The 15,838-nt window shown below is 51.7% G+C and overlaps 2 protein-coding genes across 11 annotated transcripts in view; one reads left to right on the top strand and one right to left on the bottom strand.

Moving 5' to 3' along the window:
• Nucleotides 1-2,004, top strand: part of LOC102459099 (ovostatin-like) — a 68,641-nt gene extending 66,637 nt beyond the window's left edge. Inside the window, exons 35-36 of the mRNA XM_075902476.1 lie at nucleotides 1,392-1,467; nucleotides 1,908-2,004. Coding sequence (XP_075758591.1) covers nucleotides 1,392-1,467; nucleotides 1,908-1,959 — 128 coding nt within the window. The 3' untranslated portion in view covers nucleotides 1,960-2,004. The remainder of the gene's footprint in view (nucleotides 1-1,391; nucleotides 1,468-1,907) is intronic.
• A 7,075-nt stretch (nucleotides 2,005-9,079) lies between these two features.
• The window catches only part of LOC102463105 (scavenger receptor cysteine-rich type 1 protein M130-like), a 111,931-nt gene continuing 105,172 nt past the window's right edge, over nucleotides 9,080-15,838 (bottom strand). For 9 of the 10 annotated variants that reach the window (XM_075902548.1, XM_075902594.1, XM_075902557.1 and 6 more), the window contains 3 exons: nucleotides 11,152-11,241; nucleotides 10,623-10,775; nucleotides 9,080-9,502 (listed from right to left, as the gene is read on the bottom strand). In XM_075902548.1, the coding sequence (XP_075758663.1) occupies nucleotides 9,378-9,502; nucleotides 10,623-10,775; nucleotides 11,152-11,241 (368 nt within the window). In that variant the 3' untranslated portion in view covers nucleotides 9,080-9,377. Of the gene's footprint in view, nucleotides 9,503-10,622; nucleotides 10,776-11,151; nucleotides 11,242-11,264; nucleotides 14,862-15,838 lie in introns of those variants that run through there. The other variant, XM_075902578.1, reaches the window with a different exon arrangement.

Below are 15,838 nucleotides of genomic sequence, written 5' to 3'. Positions count from 1 at the left end.
GCAGCCCTTGGCCACTTTCCAAAATCTTGGAGTGGTGCCCCGCCAAAAATTATTGCCCACCCCTGCCTTAGGTGACCAGTAGGCAATCTTGGAGTCTTATTTCCTAGGCATCACTGGTAATTAACTACACAGATTAACATAAAACAACTGCCCGTGTTTCATCCTTTCCACGTGATTGGCTACAGGCTTCAAAGAGAGATGAATATGGTTTAGACAGGAACCGTTTGGTCCCATTGTTAACCTCTAACGGTATACATGTAAACACACAAAAACACAACCGTTATCTGCCAGTATGTCCCTAGGGGTTGAATTTGGCTGATTTAACCTGTAGAATGATTAACACTTTCTGGCCAGGGGTCACAGTGAAGCTTCAATTTTTACTGGTTTCTACAGCATTCCCTGGCTCCTCCAATTCTTAGGGGTTATTAGACAGCATGCTGGGCCCAGGAGGGGACACTGGGAGTTCTCTCTCCCCCTGCTTCTTGTTTCATTTGAACACAAGAAAGGAAGAACAACGGCACCCCCAGGACTATTGTTACAGTCACTAGAGAAGCGGCTCCCAAACTTTTTGGCATTATGCCCCCTTTTTGATTTTTGAAAAACCCTCATTGCCCCCTCCTCAAAAAATAGCAGCAAAACTTGATTGGGGACAGGGGGCTGGGTTGCCTCGTGCCCCCCCCGGAATTTCTTCACACCTCCCTGGGGGCATGCCCCCCAGTTTGGGAACCCATGCACTAGAGGGACGTTTGCCCTTGATCTCATTCAGTGTGTGACTTTTCCATCACAACAGAGATTTGACGGGATGGTAAAAATAAATCAGCATTTCTGTCTCATCTGGTCTGGCCTGGACCCACCCACAGTATCAGGGCCACCAGCTGAGTACTCATGACTGTGTCAGAAAGACAAATTGGGGGAGGCAATAGCTGTTATTCAACCAACTTCTGTGGTCTCCATCATCATGCAGTGCCAAGGGCTACAGAGTTACTATTACACATTGAAGTCCCATGTTGGTTACCCAGGGTTGGGATAACCACTGGGAACCACCTCTGCCCAGAGCAGGCGAGATGTCCAGAGGACGGGAGGGAAGATTCTACTCCCTGTAACTGAGCACTCTGCCATCTCACCGACATAACCAGCCTCAGAAATGGCTTCTGTGCTCACTGACACTTCTCCCTTTGGCACATTGTCAGTGGGCTCAGTAGAATGCAGTAGGTGCTGACCACGTGTTCCACATCCCCCATGGAAACAAGGCCCTAGACAGCTGGGGAGGCCACAAGAAGATCCATTAGATGCTGGTGGGTCTGGAATACGTATTGAGGACAGAGGTGCCTGAGCTGCAGATGGAGCAAATTGTCACTGGAATAGAACGTTTTCTTCCTTTACTTTCCCAGATGAGTACGCTCTTGCTGAGTACAACACACCCTGTGCCCAGGCTGCTGGTGACAACTTGCTAGGAGTCAGGAGAAGGTAACTGAGAGTAAGACATGCCTGAGGGGTGTGAATGGGGAAAGGAGAGTATCATAGAGATGGTTGCCCGGGGGAGGAAAAGGAAAAATAGAGCTAGCGGTGCTATAAATCCACACGCATTACTGGGGATCAGGAAATGGTGATCTCTGCCAACCTTTGCAAGGATCCACCTGGGGATTTTACCTTCACACCCTGAAAATCATTACCAGAAGTTGCTGATAAAGCTTAACAAAACTGGTACATGTGTGATTTGTCCCAGAGACCCTACTCCATCCAGGTCTACACTGTACACGGGTGTTACCTGTAGAAGACTAGATTTCGGGAAATCACATTTCTGGGAGAAGATTCCTCCAAAATAATACTTTGTAGGGTGAAAAATGATTTCTGCATGAAAAAGTCTATAGATTTTAATCCCTCTTTTTCTTCCCCTTTATTACTAGGAGAAGTGACAGCTGTGAAAGTGTGATGATGGATTCCTCCTGCTCTCAGTGACTGAGCTGGGCGAGGGCCATTTAATAAATGCCACACTTACAATCACAGGGTGTGTGGGCTGGTTAATTGCAATGAAGTGAAGCCGACGCCCTTTCTCCAGTGTTCCTGGCTGAGGGAGAGTTCTGGTCACACAGAAAATCGTCCTCCCACAGTCACCACAGCCCACGGGCTGGCAGCTGCTTCTCTGCTGGTTTCCCTTCAGCTCAGGGTGTCAATTTGTTAGGTGCTCAGGAGAGTCGCACTCATAGCACCTGTGAGGCTCCTCCCCCTTTTAGGCAGCCTGGGGGGGGGGGGGGTTACCAGGAGAGGGGTCACTCCGGGGAGGTGAGTTTTCAGCCTTCCAGCCACGTTCCTTCTGCCCAGGGGAAGAGCAAGGGTCCCTCTTCCCTCCAGGTTTAATCCCCTTTCTCTGCAGCTTCCTCTCAGTAGGCGACTGGATTTGCTCAAAGACCTCTCCCAGAATGGCCATTTCTGTCACAGATTTCACAGCTTTGTCCCAGAGACATTGCTCCCCACCCCCTTACACACGCCCAGGAAATGTTCCTGAGCAGTGAGAACAAGGGATTGTTCAAAATCTTCAACACCCTTGTCCCTTAATCCATTGTCTTATCAGGCCTCATCCTATCAACCCAGTCATTACTGACAGCAGCCCCCCTTTTCGATTTGTTACAATGTTCCTTCTCTGCCCTGAGGGGTCCCACAGGTCTGGTCGGACTGCTCACCTCAGAGACTCCCAGAGGCCCAGAATTTGGCTGTTTTCCCCAAGGACATTTAATGGGGTAGAGTCATTGCCACAGCACCTCCTGCTGGTTAGTCCAGGAATTAGCACCAACCATTGAATCTGCTGCTTTCTGGCCTGTGTCTCACCCATTGTCGCTCCATGTCATGCCCATCAATAATTCCGTAGTCATGGACAAGCGTTTATCTGCATTTTCTGGGATGCCTCATCCTGGACCTTGTCAACATGTGGGTGCTTATGGAGCAGGAACCTCTGTCATCAGGCAAGCTGTGACTCCTCACTTCCAGAGACGGAGGAACTCCACAACCTTCTGAACTGGCAGCCCATCTTGCTCCTCAGCACAGACTACAACCTGTAGCGAAGGCCATCTCACTGGCTAGGGTTCACACTAGCAGATTTAATAAGAACAAATACCAAGTACTCCACTTAGGAAGGAACAATCAGTCTCACACATATAGAATGGGAAGCAACTAGGGAAGGAGCACTGCAGAAAGGGATCTAGGGGTCATAGTGGACCACAAGCTGAATATGAGTCAACAGTGTGAAACTGTTGCAAAAAAAGAAAAAATGATTCTGGGATGCCTTATTAGGAGTGTTGTGAGCAAGACATGAGAAGTCACTCTTCCTCTCTACTCTGCACTGATTAGGCCTCAGTTGGGCTATGTCTACACTGGTGGGATCTTGCGCGAGAACATCTTGTACAAGGGTTCTTGTGCAAGTACTCTTGTGCAAGAACATGTCCACAAGACCATGTGCTTTTGTGCAAGAACATCCATGGCAGTGTGGACGCTCTCTTGCGCAAGAAACCCCTGCTGCACATCCACACTGCCTTCTTGCGCAAGAGCTCTTGTGCAAGAGGGCTTACACTTGTTAGAAAAGAGTATAGCTCTTGCGCGAGAAGCCCTCTCTTCCCACACTTTACTGTAAATCTTCTTAAACAAGAGCAGGTAGGCCGTGTGGATGCTCTGCAGGTTCTGCGCAAGAACCTCCATTCTTGTGGAAGAAGCCACCAATGTAGACATAGCCTTGGAGTATTGTGTTCAGTTCTGGGTACCACATTTCAAGAAAGATGTAGAGAAATTGGAGAAGGCCCGGAGAAGAGCAACAAAAATGATTAAAGGTCTAGAAAACATGACCTATGAGGGAAGACTGAAAGAATCGGGCTTGCTTAGTTTAGAAAAGAGAAGACTGAGAGGTGACATAATAGCAGTTTTCAAGTATCTAAAAGGGTGTTATAAGGAGGAGAGAGAAAAATTGTTCTCCTTGGCTTCTGAGAATAGGACAAAAAGCAATGCGCTTAAACTGCAGCAAGGGAGGTTTAGGTTGGACATTAGGAAATGCTTCCTTAAAATCAGGGTGGTTAAACACTGGAATAAATTGCTTAATGCGGTTGTGGAATCTCCATTACTGGAGATATTTACGAGGAGGTTAGACAGACACCTGTCAGGGATGATCCAGACAGTGCTTGGTCCTGGTATGAGGGCAAAGGGACTGGACATGATGATCCCTCAAGGTCCCTTCCAGTTCTAGTGTTCTATGATTCTATGATGTGGTCTGCCCAAACCATATTTACACTGGCCTGGGTCACTCCATCTTTAATAATCTCTACCTTGGTCTGGGACCTCTTGGGGATCAGATCTCTCATTTGCCCATCTGTTCCTGGACCAGGAAAAGAGACTTGGGGGTATGTCTACACTACCCCACTAGTTCGATCTAGCGGGGGTAATGTAGTCATCCGCAATTGCAAATGAAGCCCGGGATTTGAATTTCCCGGGCTTCATTTGCATGAAGCCGGCCGGCGCCATTTTTAAATGCCGGCTAGTTCGAACCCCGTACCGAGCGGCTACACACGGCACAGAGTAGCTAGTTCGGATTAGGCTACTCCGTGCCGCGTGTAGCCGCACGGTATGGGGTCCGAACTAGCCAGCATTTAAAAATGGCGCCGGCCGGCTTCATGCAAATGAAGCCCGGGAAATTCAAATCCCGGGCTTCATTTGCAATTGCGGATGACTACATTACCCCCGCTAGTTCGAACTAGCGGGGTAGTGTAGACATACCCTGGCTGGGTAGATTATGGGCACTCTGCGGCTATGTCTAGACTACACGCTTTTGTCAACAGAGGCTTTGTCGACAGATTCTGTCGGCAGACAGAACTCTGTTGACAACGGCGTTATTCTGCATAAAAGGAGGTTTACTGCTGTCGACAAAACTGCTGCATTCTGTCGACTTACTGTTGACATAATGCGGCGGTAGTGTAGATGCAGGTATAGTTTTGTCGACAAAAGGCCACTTTTGTCAACAAAACCCTGTAGTCTAGACATACCCTGTGTGTGTTCATCTTTAGGCCCCAGTTAGTGGGATTTCTCCAGAAGCTATACGCTTCCAGGGGGTGACTAATCACACTCAATTGTACCGCGACCCAAACTATCAGCTTCAGGTGGGGGGTACATCAGGGTGTTGGCTGTCAGGCCAGCTGTATGTGTTGGTGACCAAGCCCTTCCTTGACTCCTCCATCAAGGAAGAGTGATGGGGTTTGTGCTCCAAGAACCAGAGCTGCAGCTGGTCCAGTCAGCATCTGCCAGTGACTTTCTCCTTGTGGACCAGAACCTGGCAGACTCAGTGTGGCTGGAAGCTTGCCAGGCCATCTACTCTGCAGCCTCCTCTGCCCGAGTCACCTGGATCAGGATGGATGGCAGGTGAGCTCCCTCCCGCCTGCACTTCAAGCCATCCAGCAAAGCATGGGATTACTGCGCTATCTGGGTGTCAACCTTTCTGCCACACCATCACCTCTGTCCAACACCCGTAGGGTTTGGAGGCCAGGATGTCTGGGACGTTGTTGAGAGGGACAGGATGCTCTAGTTCCTCTCCCGGTGAGGGAGGGCCCTGGTGCTTAACCAGCTGGTCCTGTCCCTGCTCTGGAGCCATCTCAACACTCTGGTTCTGACCCCATTTTCCTGGCCAACCCTCAGAAGCTGGTTCTGGAGTTCTTCTGCAAAGATGATGTTGGGTCTCTGCAGGGGTTCTCTGTCTTTGCTTAGAGGAGGAAGGGCAGGGCCTGATGTGCTTGGGCACTCGGGTCCATGTTTTCCACCTTCAGACCCTGTAGAGGCTCCTATATGGTGCACGAAGACTGGTGCAGAGCTCATTGGTGTTCACCTTCCTGTGCTACTTCTGAGAGCTCAGATATGATTGGCTGCTCCAGTATCTCCCTCTGAGAGATCTTCTGAGAGACCTCCCCAGGCTGCCAGGCTTCTACCAGGACCTGCTCCAGACCTGGAAGCTGGTATCGGTGGCACAGACCTCCTCATGGAACCCCTGCTGCCCACGTCCCAGTTGTGTGTGAGTGGTGTATCTGGGGAAGGTGGTGGGTGTGACGTTCCTTGACTTTAGCAAAGCATTTGATTCGGTCTCCCACAGCATTCTTGCCAGCAAGCTAAAGAAGTATGGATTGAACTATAAGGTGGCTAGAAAGCTGGCTAGAACTTCAGGTGCAATGAGTATTGATCAATGGCTCGATGTCTGGTTGGCAGTTGGTGTCAAGCAGGGTGCCCCAGGGGTTGGTTTTAAGGCAGGTTTTGTTTAACATATTTAATGACCTGGATTAGGGGATAGGTTGCACTCTCAGTAAGTTTGCGGATGACACTAAGCTAGGGGGAGAGGTAGATATGCTGGAGGGCAGGGATAGGGTCCAGAGTGACCTAGACAAATTGAAGGATTGGGCAAAAGAAATCTGATGAGGTTCAATAAGGACAAGTGCAGAGTCCTGCACTTAGGATGGAAGAATCCCAAGCACTGCTACATTGGTAGGATGTTACACAGGGAAATGGCTCTTGAAACCCTCCTTCCTGCCAGAAGGGAGAGACCTAGCTCCCCTGGTTAGAGGTTGAACTACACAGGGCCCTGGGCTGAGAGGTCTCCATACCCCCTCTCTGAGCAATCATCTAGCTACTAGTAACTTGGCCATCACATGCACATCATCAAAGAGGAAGAGTTTCTGTTACCCAGTAGGAGAGAGCCAGGATACAGGGGGGATGGAGCTGATACCAAATACCCACCAAGGGACCCAGCATAGAGACCTGGGGGGAAACTAAAAAAGGGTCTAAAGGATCTTTCACCCACTAGGGGGGAGCCTCCACCGGCCAGTAAGCACCCGGGATTGACTCCCCCTGTGTTCGGGATGTTCCACTGAGAACATGTACTGCAAAGGTCAGTTGATACAGGATCAGCTGTGACTATGTGTTACTCAAGGCCCCACACAGAGCAACTGCTTCCTGGAGAAGAGGCAGGGCCCGGACACTGCGCAGGAGAACTAGTCTCAGTACACGTCTGGCTTTGAAGACTAGAACTGGGGAGACAGCTGCTGAGGAGATGGGGATGCTGCAACCCAGGACAGCACAATTCTGGGTTCCCTCTGTGGGGCTCCAGCAGCAAATGGAACTGCAGGTATTTAATTGTGGGGCCAGGTGTCCTTTGTGGGGTTAGTCCGGTTAGGGGCCGAAATGGAAGGGAAACTGGGTTCCCGTTCAGAATGGAGGCTCGGGGGTTTGTTGGGTTTGCTGGAGAATGGTCAGTGGGCAGAACCCACGTACAGAAAATCAAAAGGTGGTTTCATTTCAGTTGGAAACGAACCCTTGGGAGGTGTCCTCTCAGGGGGCAGGTGACCGGGGTCCTATTGCTCCGGTTAAGCATGAGACCCCAGAGGTACCGCCCCACGTCTAGAACCCTAACCCTAAGTCCCACACCAGCTGCCTCTGGCCCACAGAGAGGAGGCTGAATGTCAGTTGCCTGAGACGGCGCCAGCTCCATTGGTGCAATTCATGGAGCAGCTGTGAGGAACCAGCCACCTGCTGGCCACCAACGGCACTTGATGACAAGCAGGAACCCCCTGGGCTGCTTAGAAGAGGCTAGGAGAGACTGAGCAAGCCGGCAGCTCCCCTCCAAAGCGCAGCCGGTTCCCACTCAGCCTGTTCCAGGGCACGTGGCTCATGGGAAGGGCTCTCCGGGGACCCAGTGAGCATGGCTGCAGGGGCAGTGGCCGTACCCCCTCGATGCCCACAGGCTGATTCCAACAGCGCACTTAGGCGTTGTCACTCACACACCCCTGAGTGAGAGAAGAGACACTAAATGGGGGCAATGAGGGATGGGGCAGAAGCCACTTTCTGCCTGGCTCCGGCAGTGCTGGAGCGAGTCCATCTCATGCTGATGTGTTGCCAGGTGCTGTGGTTTCTGCATGTCCGGCAGCTGAGGGGAACATCGGGGGCTTTATTTTCCCTGCCTGAACAAGGACAGTGAGTTCTATGGGCCCAGGGTGCTCAGGCACCAGGAACGGTCCTGCCCAGGGGCCCTGCTCCAGCAAAGCTTGGGGCTGGGTCTCTCCCTCAGGCCTGCCTGCCACCCCTGTGCATCCCCTGGGCAATTTAAAGTGACCTCTTCTGCCACCATTCACAGTGCAGCAGGGCCAGAGTGGCTTCCTCACCGCTCGGTACGTGTGACTGTGGCCCCTGGCAGGCTGTGTGTGTCCTTGTGCTTTCCTGCCCCAAGTGCCCTGTGACCAATGGGAAGCTGTGGGGACGTCTCTGTGGGCAGCAGTGCACGGAGATCCCCCACCTCTGCCTAGGGGCTGCTGACAGAAGGGGTGCCCCAATAAGTGTCAAATCCCCACCCCCTGTTTCCCTCAAAATACCCACCCAGAATCTGCACCTCTCAGCCCCCTCTTCCACCCTCACCCTCTGCCCCAGCCCAGAGCATGCACCCAACACATGGACCCTATCTCAGACCTCCTCCCACAAGCACATTCCTTCCCCAAAGCCTGACACCCCACCCCTCCTGCACCCAAACTCCCTCCCACAGCCTGCGCCCTGAACACAGACCCTTTCCCCACCCAAACTCCCTCCTCGAGCCTCAGGCAGGTGTGTGTGTGGAGGCTTACCTGGGTGGTCGACAAATACCTTTGATGTCGACACCCGTGCGTCCAGACTATCATGCTGAGCTGACAAACAGCTGATCAGCTGTTTGTCGGCTCAGCGCGGCAGCCATGTAAATTTAAACTAAGCGGCGATTATTTAAATCGCCGCTTCATTTTCCTATGTCTGGTAGCCTAATCTACATGCCTCTGGCGACAGAGGCATGTAGTCTAGACATACCCTTAGGCACCTGTAAAGCATCCTCCGTTTCTCCTCCTGGACTCCTGAGGGAAGTCTGGAGCCTGGATTGGGGGCAGGGCCCTCCCTGGAGCCAAGATTCTGCTGTTGCTGGTTTCTCACTATTACCGCAGCCCAAAGGCGCATTCACGCTCAGCACCGTGCTTCAGTCTCCATCTCTGTCCCTGCCAGTCCTCTGGGCACCACCCAACCTGCACGAGAGAAGCTTCCACCCAGAACAGACCTTCCAAAAGGCTTTAATGAGAAAGGGCAAAAGTTGCCAGTGGAGCCGTGTTAGGAACAAAAAGGCAGCAAAGGCCCCGCGACGCTGAGCGATGGGAAGTTACAGAGGAAATCACAGACCCTGCTCAGTCGCTCTGCTCCTTGGATCTATACAATATTGCTATAAAAAGCGGATTGAAGCAGTTCCAGGCAGGGTCTGTCTGACGCCCGTTGGCCCATGAACGTGCGGGGGAGGCAGAGTCTAATCCTACAGCAGTTACATGCTCACAGGAGCTTTGCTCTGGGCTCAGCTGTTCCTATGTGGCTGTTCCAGAGACACCGTCTCCAACATCGTCATAGCCCGCGTCACCAGGAGCCGGGGCCGGGGCGTCGCTCTGCACCCCAGAGGCCCCTTCGCGTCTGGGCGAGCGCAGACTCCAGGCTGAAAGTAGCAAGGGGGGCCCGTTACAGCCAGTGTGTCCCTCCCCCCCCCCACCGCGCACTCACAGAACGGGTGGGCAACACAGCGCAGGCTGGGAGTGACCCCCCTTCCGCTGAGTGGGCCCCTGACAAGTGTGATGCGCTGTCCCTCTCTGACCCACACAGGAAGCACATGGGGCAGAGTCTCTGTGCTGAGACCTGCCTGGGGCAGAGAAGTGGGGGGCTGGCAGTGAGCGGGGGACAGTTCCCACTGGGGGCTGCTGGATCCCCTGGCAGTTCATAGAGTCCCCAAGGGACCAACACCAGCTGAGACCTGGGGGCTGGCGCAGGATGGGCCCAGCCCAGGGGACTTGTCTGCATGTTGCAGATCTCACCTGCCCACCCAGGGCCCTTCACAGTTGAGTTCCTCCCAGACCAAAGCCAGGCACATTTCACCTGATCCCATTTCCTCTGAGGGGCCAAGTGGGATCTCGGCCCTGGGCCCAGCTCTGAGCCTGTGGCCCCAGGGACATTTCCATCCTGAGGGGACTGATCTCGAACCCGAGGCCAAGCCCGTAACCAGCCCACAGCAGGGCCCTGCCCTTCCCGTTACCATACAGGGCACCGACACCTTGTTTGGGGAAGGGCTCTCTGGCCCCAGCCTGCCTGGTCGTGTGTAGCTTTGCTGATCTGGACTGGGGTCAGCGATGCCATTCATGTGGCAGAGTGAGGGACAGGATCCAGCGGGTGTAGGATCAGGGGCCTTGTCTGGGAAACCTTCTCACAGGGAGAAGAGACTCTCACAGGACTTGCTTTGGCCAGAGTTGCTTCCTTGCGGCAACAGCCCCATTCCAAGCGAGAGATGGTTCCACAGGCGTAGTCACTGGGAAACAGACATTTCCAGCATCGCCAACCCCAGGTGTTCCAAAATCAGCCCCCAGACCCCAGATGTGCAGAGTTTGTCTCAGTAACCAGGAGGTTTTTTTTTAAAGAAATGCGAGGTCTTTTTTCTCGGTTGGCTTGTGGTTTCTGAATCTTTAAGTTAAACTCCAGGATCTGAGATTTTAGGGGAGGGAGTAGGAAATGTCATGAGACTTGTGCAAACATTGTGAGAATCAGCAACATTGCGCCTCCCTGCTCACCTGTCTGTGAACACCTGGATCTGTCACTGTCCCCAAGAGCCCCAATGACTTCTGGGGCATTTGGTCTAGAACCAGGGTCATCATCAGCATCAGAAGCTTCTCTGGCATCATCATAGCCATCCCCTGGGGCACCTCCAGGGAGAGCAGGGATCTCTGAAATAAAGAGGGGAATGAATGGGAAGGAGAAGAGGCTTCCCACTGAATAGCAAAATGAGCTACGTGCAGGTGTGGACAATGAGGAGTTGTGTGTATTGTTGCCAGACTGCAGAAAACAAAAACAAAAACCAAACAACCAAACAAAGGAGGCTGCTGGAAGGGAAGCAATGAGGAAACAGAAAAATGACAAGAACATAAGAACATGGCCCTTAAGCAAACAATGGGGAGAGATTTTAATTGTAAAATGCCTCTGGCTGGTTAATTCCTCCCTTCCCTGAGCTCAGGACGAAAGGGCAGACTAGAAAACAAAGGGCAGGGGGAGCAGCAGTAGCCAAGGGGGACGTTGGCTTCAGGAGGTAGATTCACTGCTCACCTTGACTGCCAAGAATCTGGGGGGTGTCGCTCGATGCTGGTTCCTCCACGTTATCATAATCCCGCTGGAACCCCGCAGGGAAAGCTCCCTCTGTAACAGCAAACCCCACACTGAGCATTTGCTGAATACGCTCCTTTCCCAGCCGGCTTTAGTTCTCCATTAAGCATTGGTTGCCTTGGAGCTTGTCCTGTGTCTCATGGGCTCTGTAGGAGAAGTCCCAGGGGAATCCCGGAGAAAAGGGAGCATCATGGACAACCTGTGAGATAGGGATTCTGCCAGCTTCATTTCCTCCCAAATAACCAGGGCGCAGCCCTGCACCGCTGCACCCAATACTCACCTTGGCATGCCCCTCGCTGGGAGCAGGGTCTGTGCGGGTATTGAGCTAACCACGGGCTCACTGGAAGATCCTGGCTGCTGCACCAGGACTGACAGTTGTGAACCCACCTGCCTTGTGTACAGAGGCTAGATTGTGACTTGGGCTCATACTCATGCCAGGGAGGCATGAGGCAGCTAAGATCCAAGGGTTACTTTTAAACCAAGTGCTATTAGTGAGAAATCCTCAAGGCACCATTTCAGGCGCATAGTGGGGGCAGCAGCTGTGCGCTCCAGGACCTTTCCATCCCGTGCCCTGAATACCAAGGGAATGAAGAGAAAGGGCCTGCACTCCATGCATGTCTCTCAGACCTGGCTGGTGAAGGGAGCCCTGCTGAAGGGAGCTCACCAGGCAGGTGAGAGAGGCATGCACGGAATACAAGCACTTTCCCCTCACTCCCTTAGTGTCTGGAAATGGGATGAAGGGTAGCGGTGTCTCGGAGCGCACGGCTGCTGCCCCCTCATGTGCCCATAATGGAGCACAGATCAGGGCTTTTTTAGTGGCACAGACCAACTATGAATGTCAGAGTCTTTCATGCCAGGTAAATATTTCCCTGCCCAGTTCCCTGCAGCTCCTCCCCTGGGGAGAGCACCATGAGCCACACAGAGAAGGGGACAGGATTGATCGCACGTTTACATCCAAAGCTGGGAGAGAAATAGGTGTAAATTCGATTCCCCTCACACAGGTGGGTCCTGTCTCTGATGTATCCCTTTCCCCTGTTACCTTGCTCCGTCCAGTCCAGATTTCAATGCCCAGGTGACAGGGTCTCTGTCCCTTCGGTGTTTGTTCCATTGGCTGTTTCACTGGCATTAACCAGCTCTTGATATTCAGCCTGACTGGTCCCTTCATAAACGCGCCCTCCCATCCCCAGTACCACCCTAATTCACTGCTCTCCAGCCTGGTGCCTTCACCAACAGGCAAAGTTGCACTTGTGCCTGTACTGCCAGAGCCTGTGTGGGAAACAGCCGGCTCGCGTGTGCAGCGCCTTGGCAATGGGAAGTGCTGTCTGCAGGGGGCCTGTACTCACTGCTGTCCGGAGGTGTGATTGCAGCACCAGTAAACACACCTCAGCTAGCTTGGGTCTGGGAAGGGCGTAGCTGCCCCAGCAAACACCGCAGCACACTCTGGCCTTGCCCACACAGACACACCCAAGACCCTGGTCGCCCACTCCAGGGGCCAGCCCACGTCACCACCCAGTGCTACACAGCGACACTGCCACTGTTACACTAGCCGGCTGCTACCTCGCTTAGTGAGTGCTAGCTCAGGTGTGTCTGCAGGTGCAATCACACCTCTGACTGCAGAGCAAACACACCCTGAGTGCCCAGCATCAGTAGGACTGTCTGATCTTTCCCAAGCCCTTGCCAGCATTTCTCCTTCCTCATTTCTCCCCACCCCCGAATCTCTCTGTTCAGGCTCTTCCCCTCCCATCGACTTTCTTGTATTTTCCTCAATGGAATCTCAGCCTGTTACTGTCTGAGGTTTACAGAAGCTGTAAAAAAAGGCTTTATTTTCAACAGTTCCGCGTCTAGACTAGTTTTTTTTTGGGGGGGGGGGGGGTTGCGGCCATGTTTATGCTAATGAGGTACAGGATATTTCAATCCCTGCTTCATTAGCAATTTTGACATGCTTGATTTGCATCCCTCTGTTGACAAAGGGATGCAGCCTAGACATAGCCTTATTGTCTGACAGGATCTGTAATCTCCTCAGTCCTTTTGTATCATTCCCCTGAGCCCTGCCCAGAGCCCTGCACTAGCTGCAGCCCCCGCTCTGCTCCCACGCACCATGAGGCTCGCAGAAAGCCCACGTCTGTCTGCGAGTATGTCTAGACTGGCGGGTTTTTCTGGGAATGTGTTTGTTCTTCTGCTTCTTTTTGTGCTCTTTCAGGGAGGAATAAGGGCTATGTTGGGACTGAAAGTTTTATTCTTTTTATATTTGTATTTTAGGTTTAATGATATAGCAATAATGTAGCAATGTAATAATATAGTTTAATGGTGTAATAATAATATAGTAATGTAAGGTAACATTAACATACATTTAATATTTTATTATGACATCATAATTGTTGTATTCTCAATAAATGCGGCGTACTGCCTTTTCCCCTATAAAAAATCTCGTGTGCTTCGTTTAAGCATAACAGCTAGACAGGGCCAAATGGCGGAAAAGCCTCTTTCAGAAAAGCTATTGGAAAAAGCTCCACAAACTGTCTGTCAACAGACTGTAGTCTAGACCTAGCCTGGGACTGTCCTCTGGAAGGAGCTTCGCTCTGCCCCATGCAGCACCAGCAGCACCAGGGGTCCCTGAGCCTCCCTTGGCCTACTGGATCTGCCCCTCAAGTCACATGCCCACAATCTTCTGTCCAGCCCAGATCAGTGCCCCTCCCTGGGGAAGAGGCTGGCCCCACCCTCCTGTTGTGCTGCCTTTGTAGCTCAGGGTGCACCAGCCTGTTAAGTGTTTCCCAGTCATGTCATTTTTCTGATTACTTGACCCAACGCAGAACTTGGTCACCTGGCTAGACATTGGTGACAGGGCCTGGCTGCTGCCCCTTTGGAAATCACGGGTATTATTGTTGTCTTGTTCTGCCTCTGCCAGCTGCAGGGTTTGCCCTGTTGGTTCTTCTCTCTGAAGTACACAGTGTGGGTCTGCAATGGCTCTGGAATTGATTTTTCCTGGCTCTCCTTTCAACATTCCAGTATCACCAAAACCTCTTCGTTTTTCCACTTTGTCACAATGGTCACTTTGGCTTCAGTGGAAAGTTGTTGGTCTTTGATCACATGCCCTCTGACTGCAAAATGTTTGTCCTTGTACGTTGTTTCTGGGGTGAACTGGCTCAATGAATTCCGAATGTCGTCAGGGTGAGTCAGAGCTGCCATGGTTCTTGTAAATCAACATCTGCTGCTAAACCAATTTTGAAGTCAAGAGCATTTTTCTGAATGCTCCGTTTCACACCCCAGGTAGGCTCTGTATCTTCACTCGTGATCAATCCTAGAAACAATGATTCTTGATTGTCTGTCATGTGAATCAAGTCATTACTTTGATGTGGCAAACAATAGGAAAATGTCCATGTTTCCTGCATTTATTATACCATGAACCTTTGGCTGGTCATTCCATGTCCCTTGGGATGTGAATTTGTCCCATCTTTTGCCTTTAGGTTGAAAGGTTTTTACTTATGGCTGGAATTTGTCCCTCTTATCCTGGAAGTTGTCTCTCTTGCCTCAGCAGTTATGGTAACAACTTGTAGTGGGGCTGAGAGTTTGCCCTTTTCTTGTGTTCCAGCTTGAGAGTGAAGTTGGGGGTTTCCCTTGCCCCATTCCATGCATACAGTGGTGTCAACAAGTTCCTGGAAACAATGGCAGCCGGGTCTTCACACATTGCCCCAACCCCAAGCACTGGCTCTGCAACCCCCATTGGCCAGGAACTGAAGCCAGTGGCAGCTGTGGGAGTGATATCTGTGGATGGGGCAGTGTGCAGAGCTTCATGGCTGTACCTCTGCCTGGGATCCAGAGGGAGGATGGGTTTTAACTTCCAGGAGCCGCTTCAGGTAAACACTGCCCAGATCCTGCACTCTTAAACCTCCCACATTCTAAACCTCGACCCAGCTTCGATCCCCTTCCCACCCTCCAAACCCCTCAGCCCCAGCCCAACCCAACATCCTGCACTTCCAATAGGAGCTCTCATCCCCATTCTCCTGAACCACTTGTCTCAGCCAAGAGCCTCATCTTGGTCCCCAAACCCTTTGGTCCCATCCTAGAGCACTATCCCAGGCCCTTAACTCCTCAGTTCTGGCTTTCCACAGAACTCCAACCCCCAGTTGGAGCCCTCACCCTCTCCTGCACTATAACCCCCAATTCTGTGAGCATTCATGGCTCATCATACAATTTCCATATTAAGATGTGGCCCTTGGGCCAAAGAACTTGCTGGCCCCCTATCCCAGTAATCGGATATTTTCATGTTTTGATCTTCCAAAAGAAATTTTCATCTAATGCAAAGCTCTTCTAAGCATCCAACATGTGTCCCTAGTCCTTGAATTCTCTGGTGAAAACGTGCTCTTTCATAAACCATGTTTCCCTGATGTGTAAAGTACACACCAAACACAGCAGAATCCTTTCACAGTTACCTTTGTGATTGTCTTCAGGAAAATCAAAGGATTTAAAGATATGCTCTAACCTCTTTCCCACTGTATCAATTAAAGAGCATTCCTCATAGACTCATAGACTTTAAGGTCAGAAGGGACCATTATGATCATCTAGTCTGACCCCCTGCACAGCGCAGGCCACAGAATCTCGCCCACCCCTCTTAGAATAATCCTCTCACCTA

Source organism: Pelodiscus sinensis, chromosome 1 (assembly GCF_049634645.1).
Source record: "Pelodiscus sinensis isolate JC-2024 chromosome 1, ASM4963464v1, whole genome shotgun sequence".
Classification (NCBI taxonomy): domain Eukaryota; kingdom Metazoa; phylum Chordata; order Testudines; family Trionychidae; genus Pelodiscus; species Pelodiscus sinensis.
The sequence above is the reverse complement of the archived record's forward strand: the minus strand, read 5'-3'. Positions and strand labels throughout refer to the sequence as shown.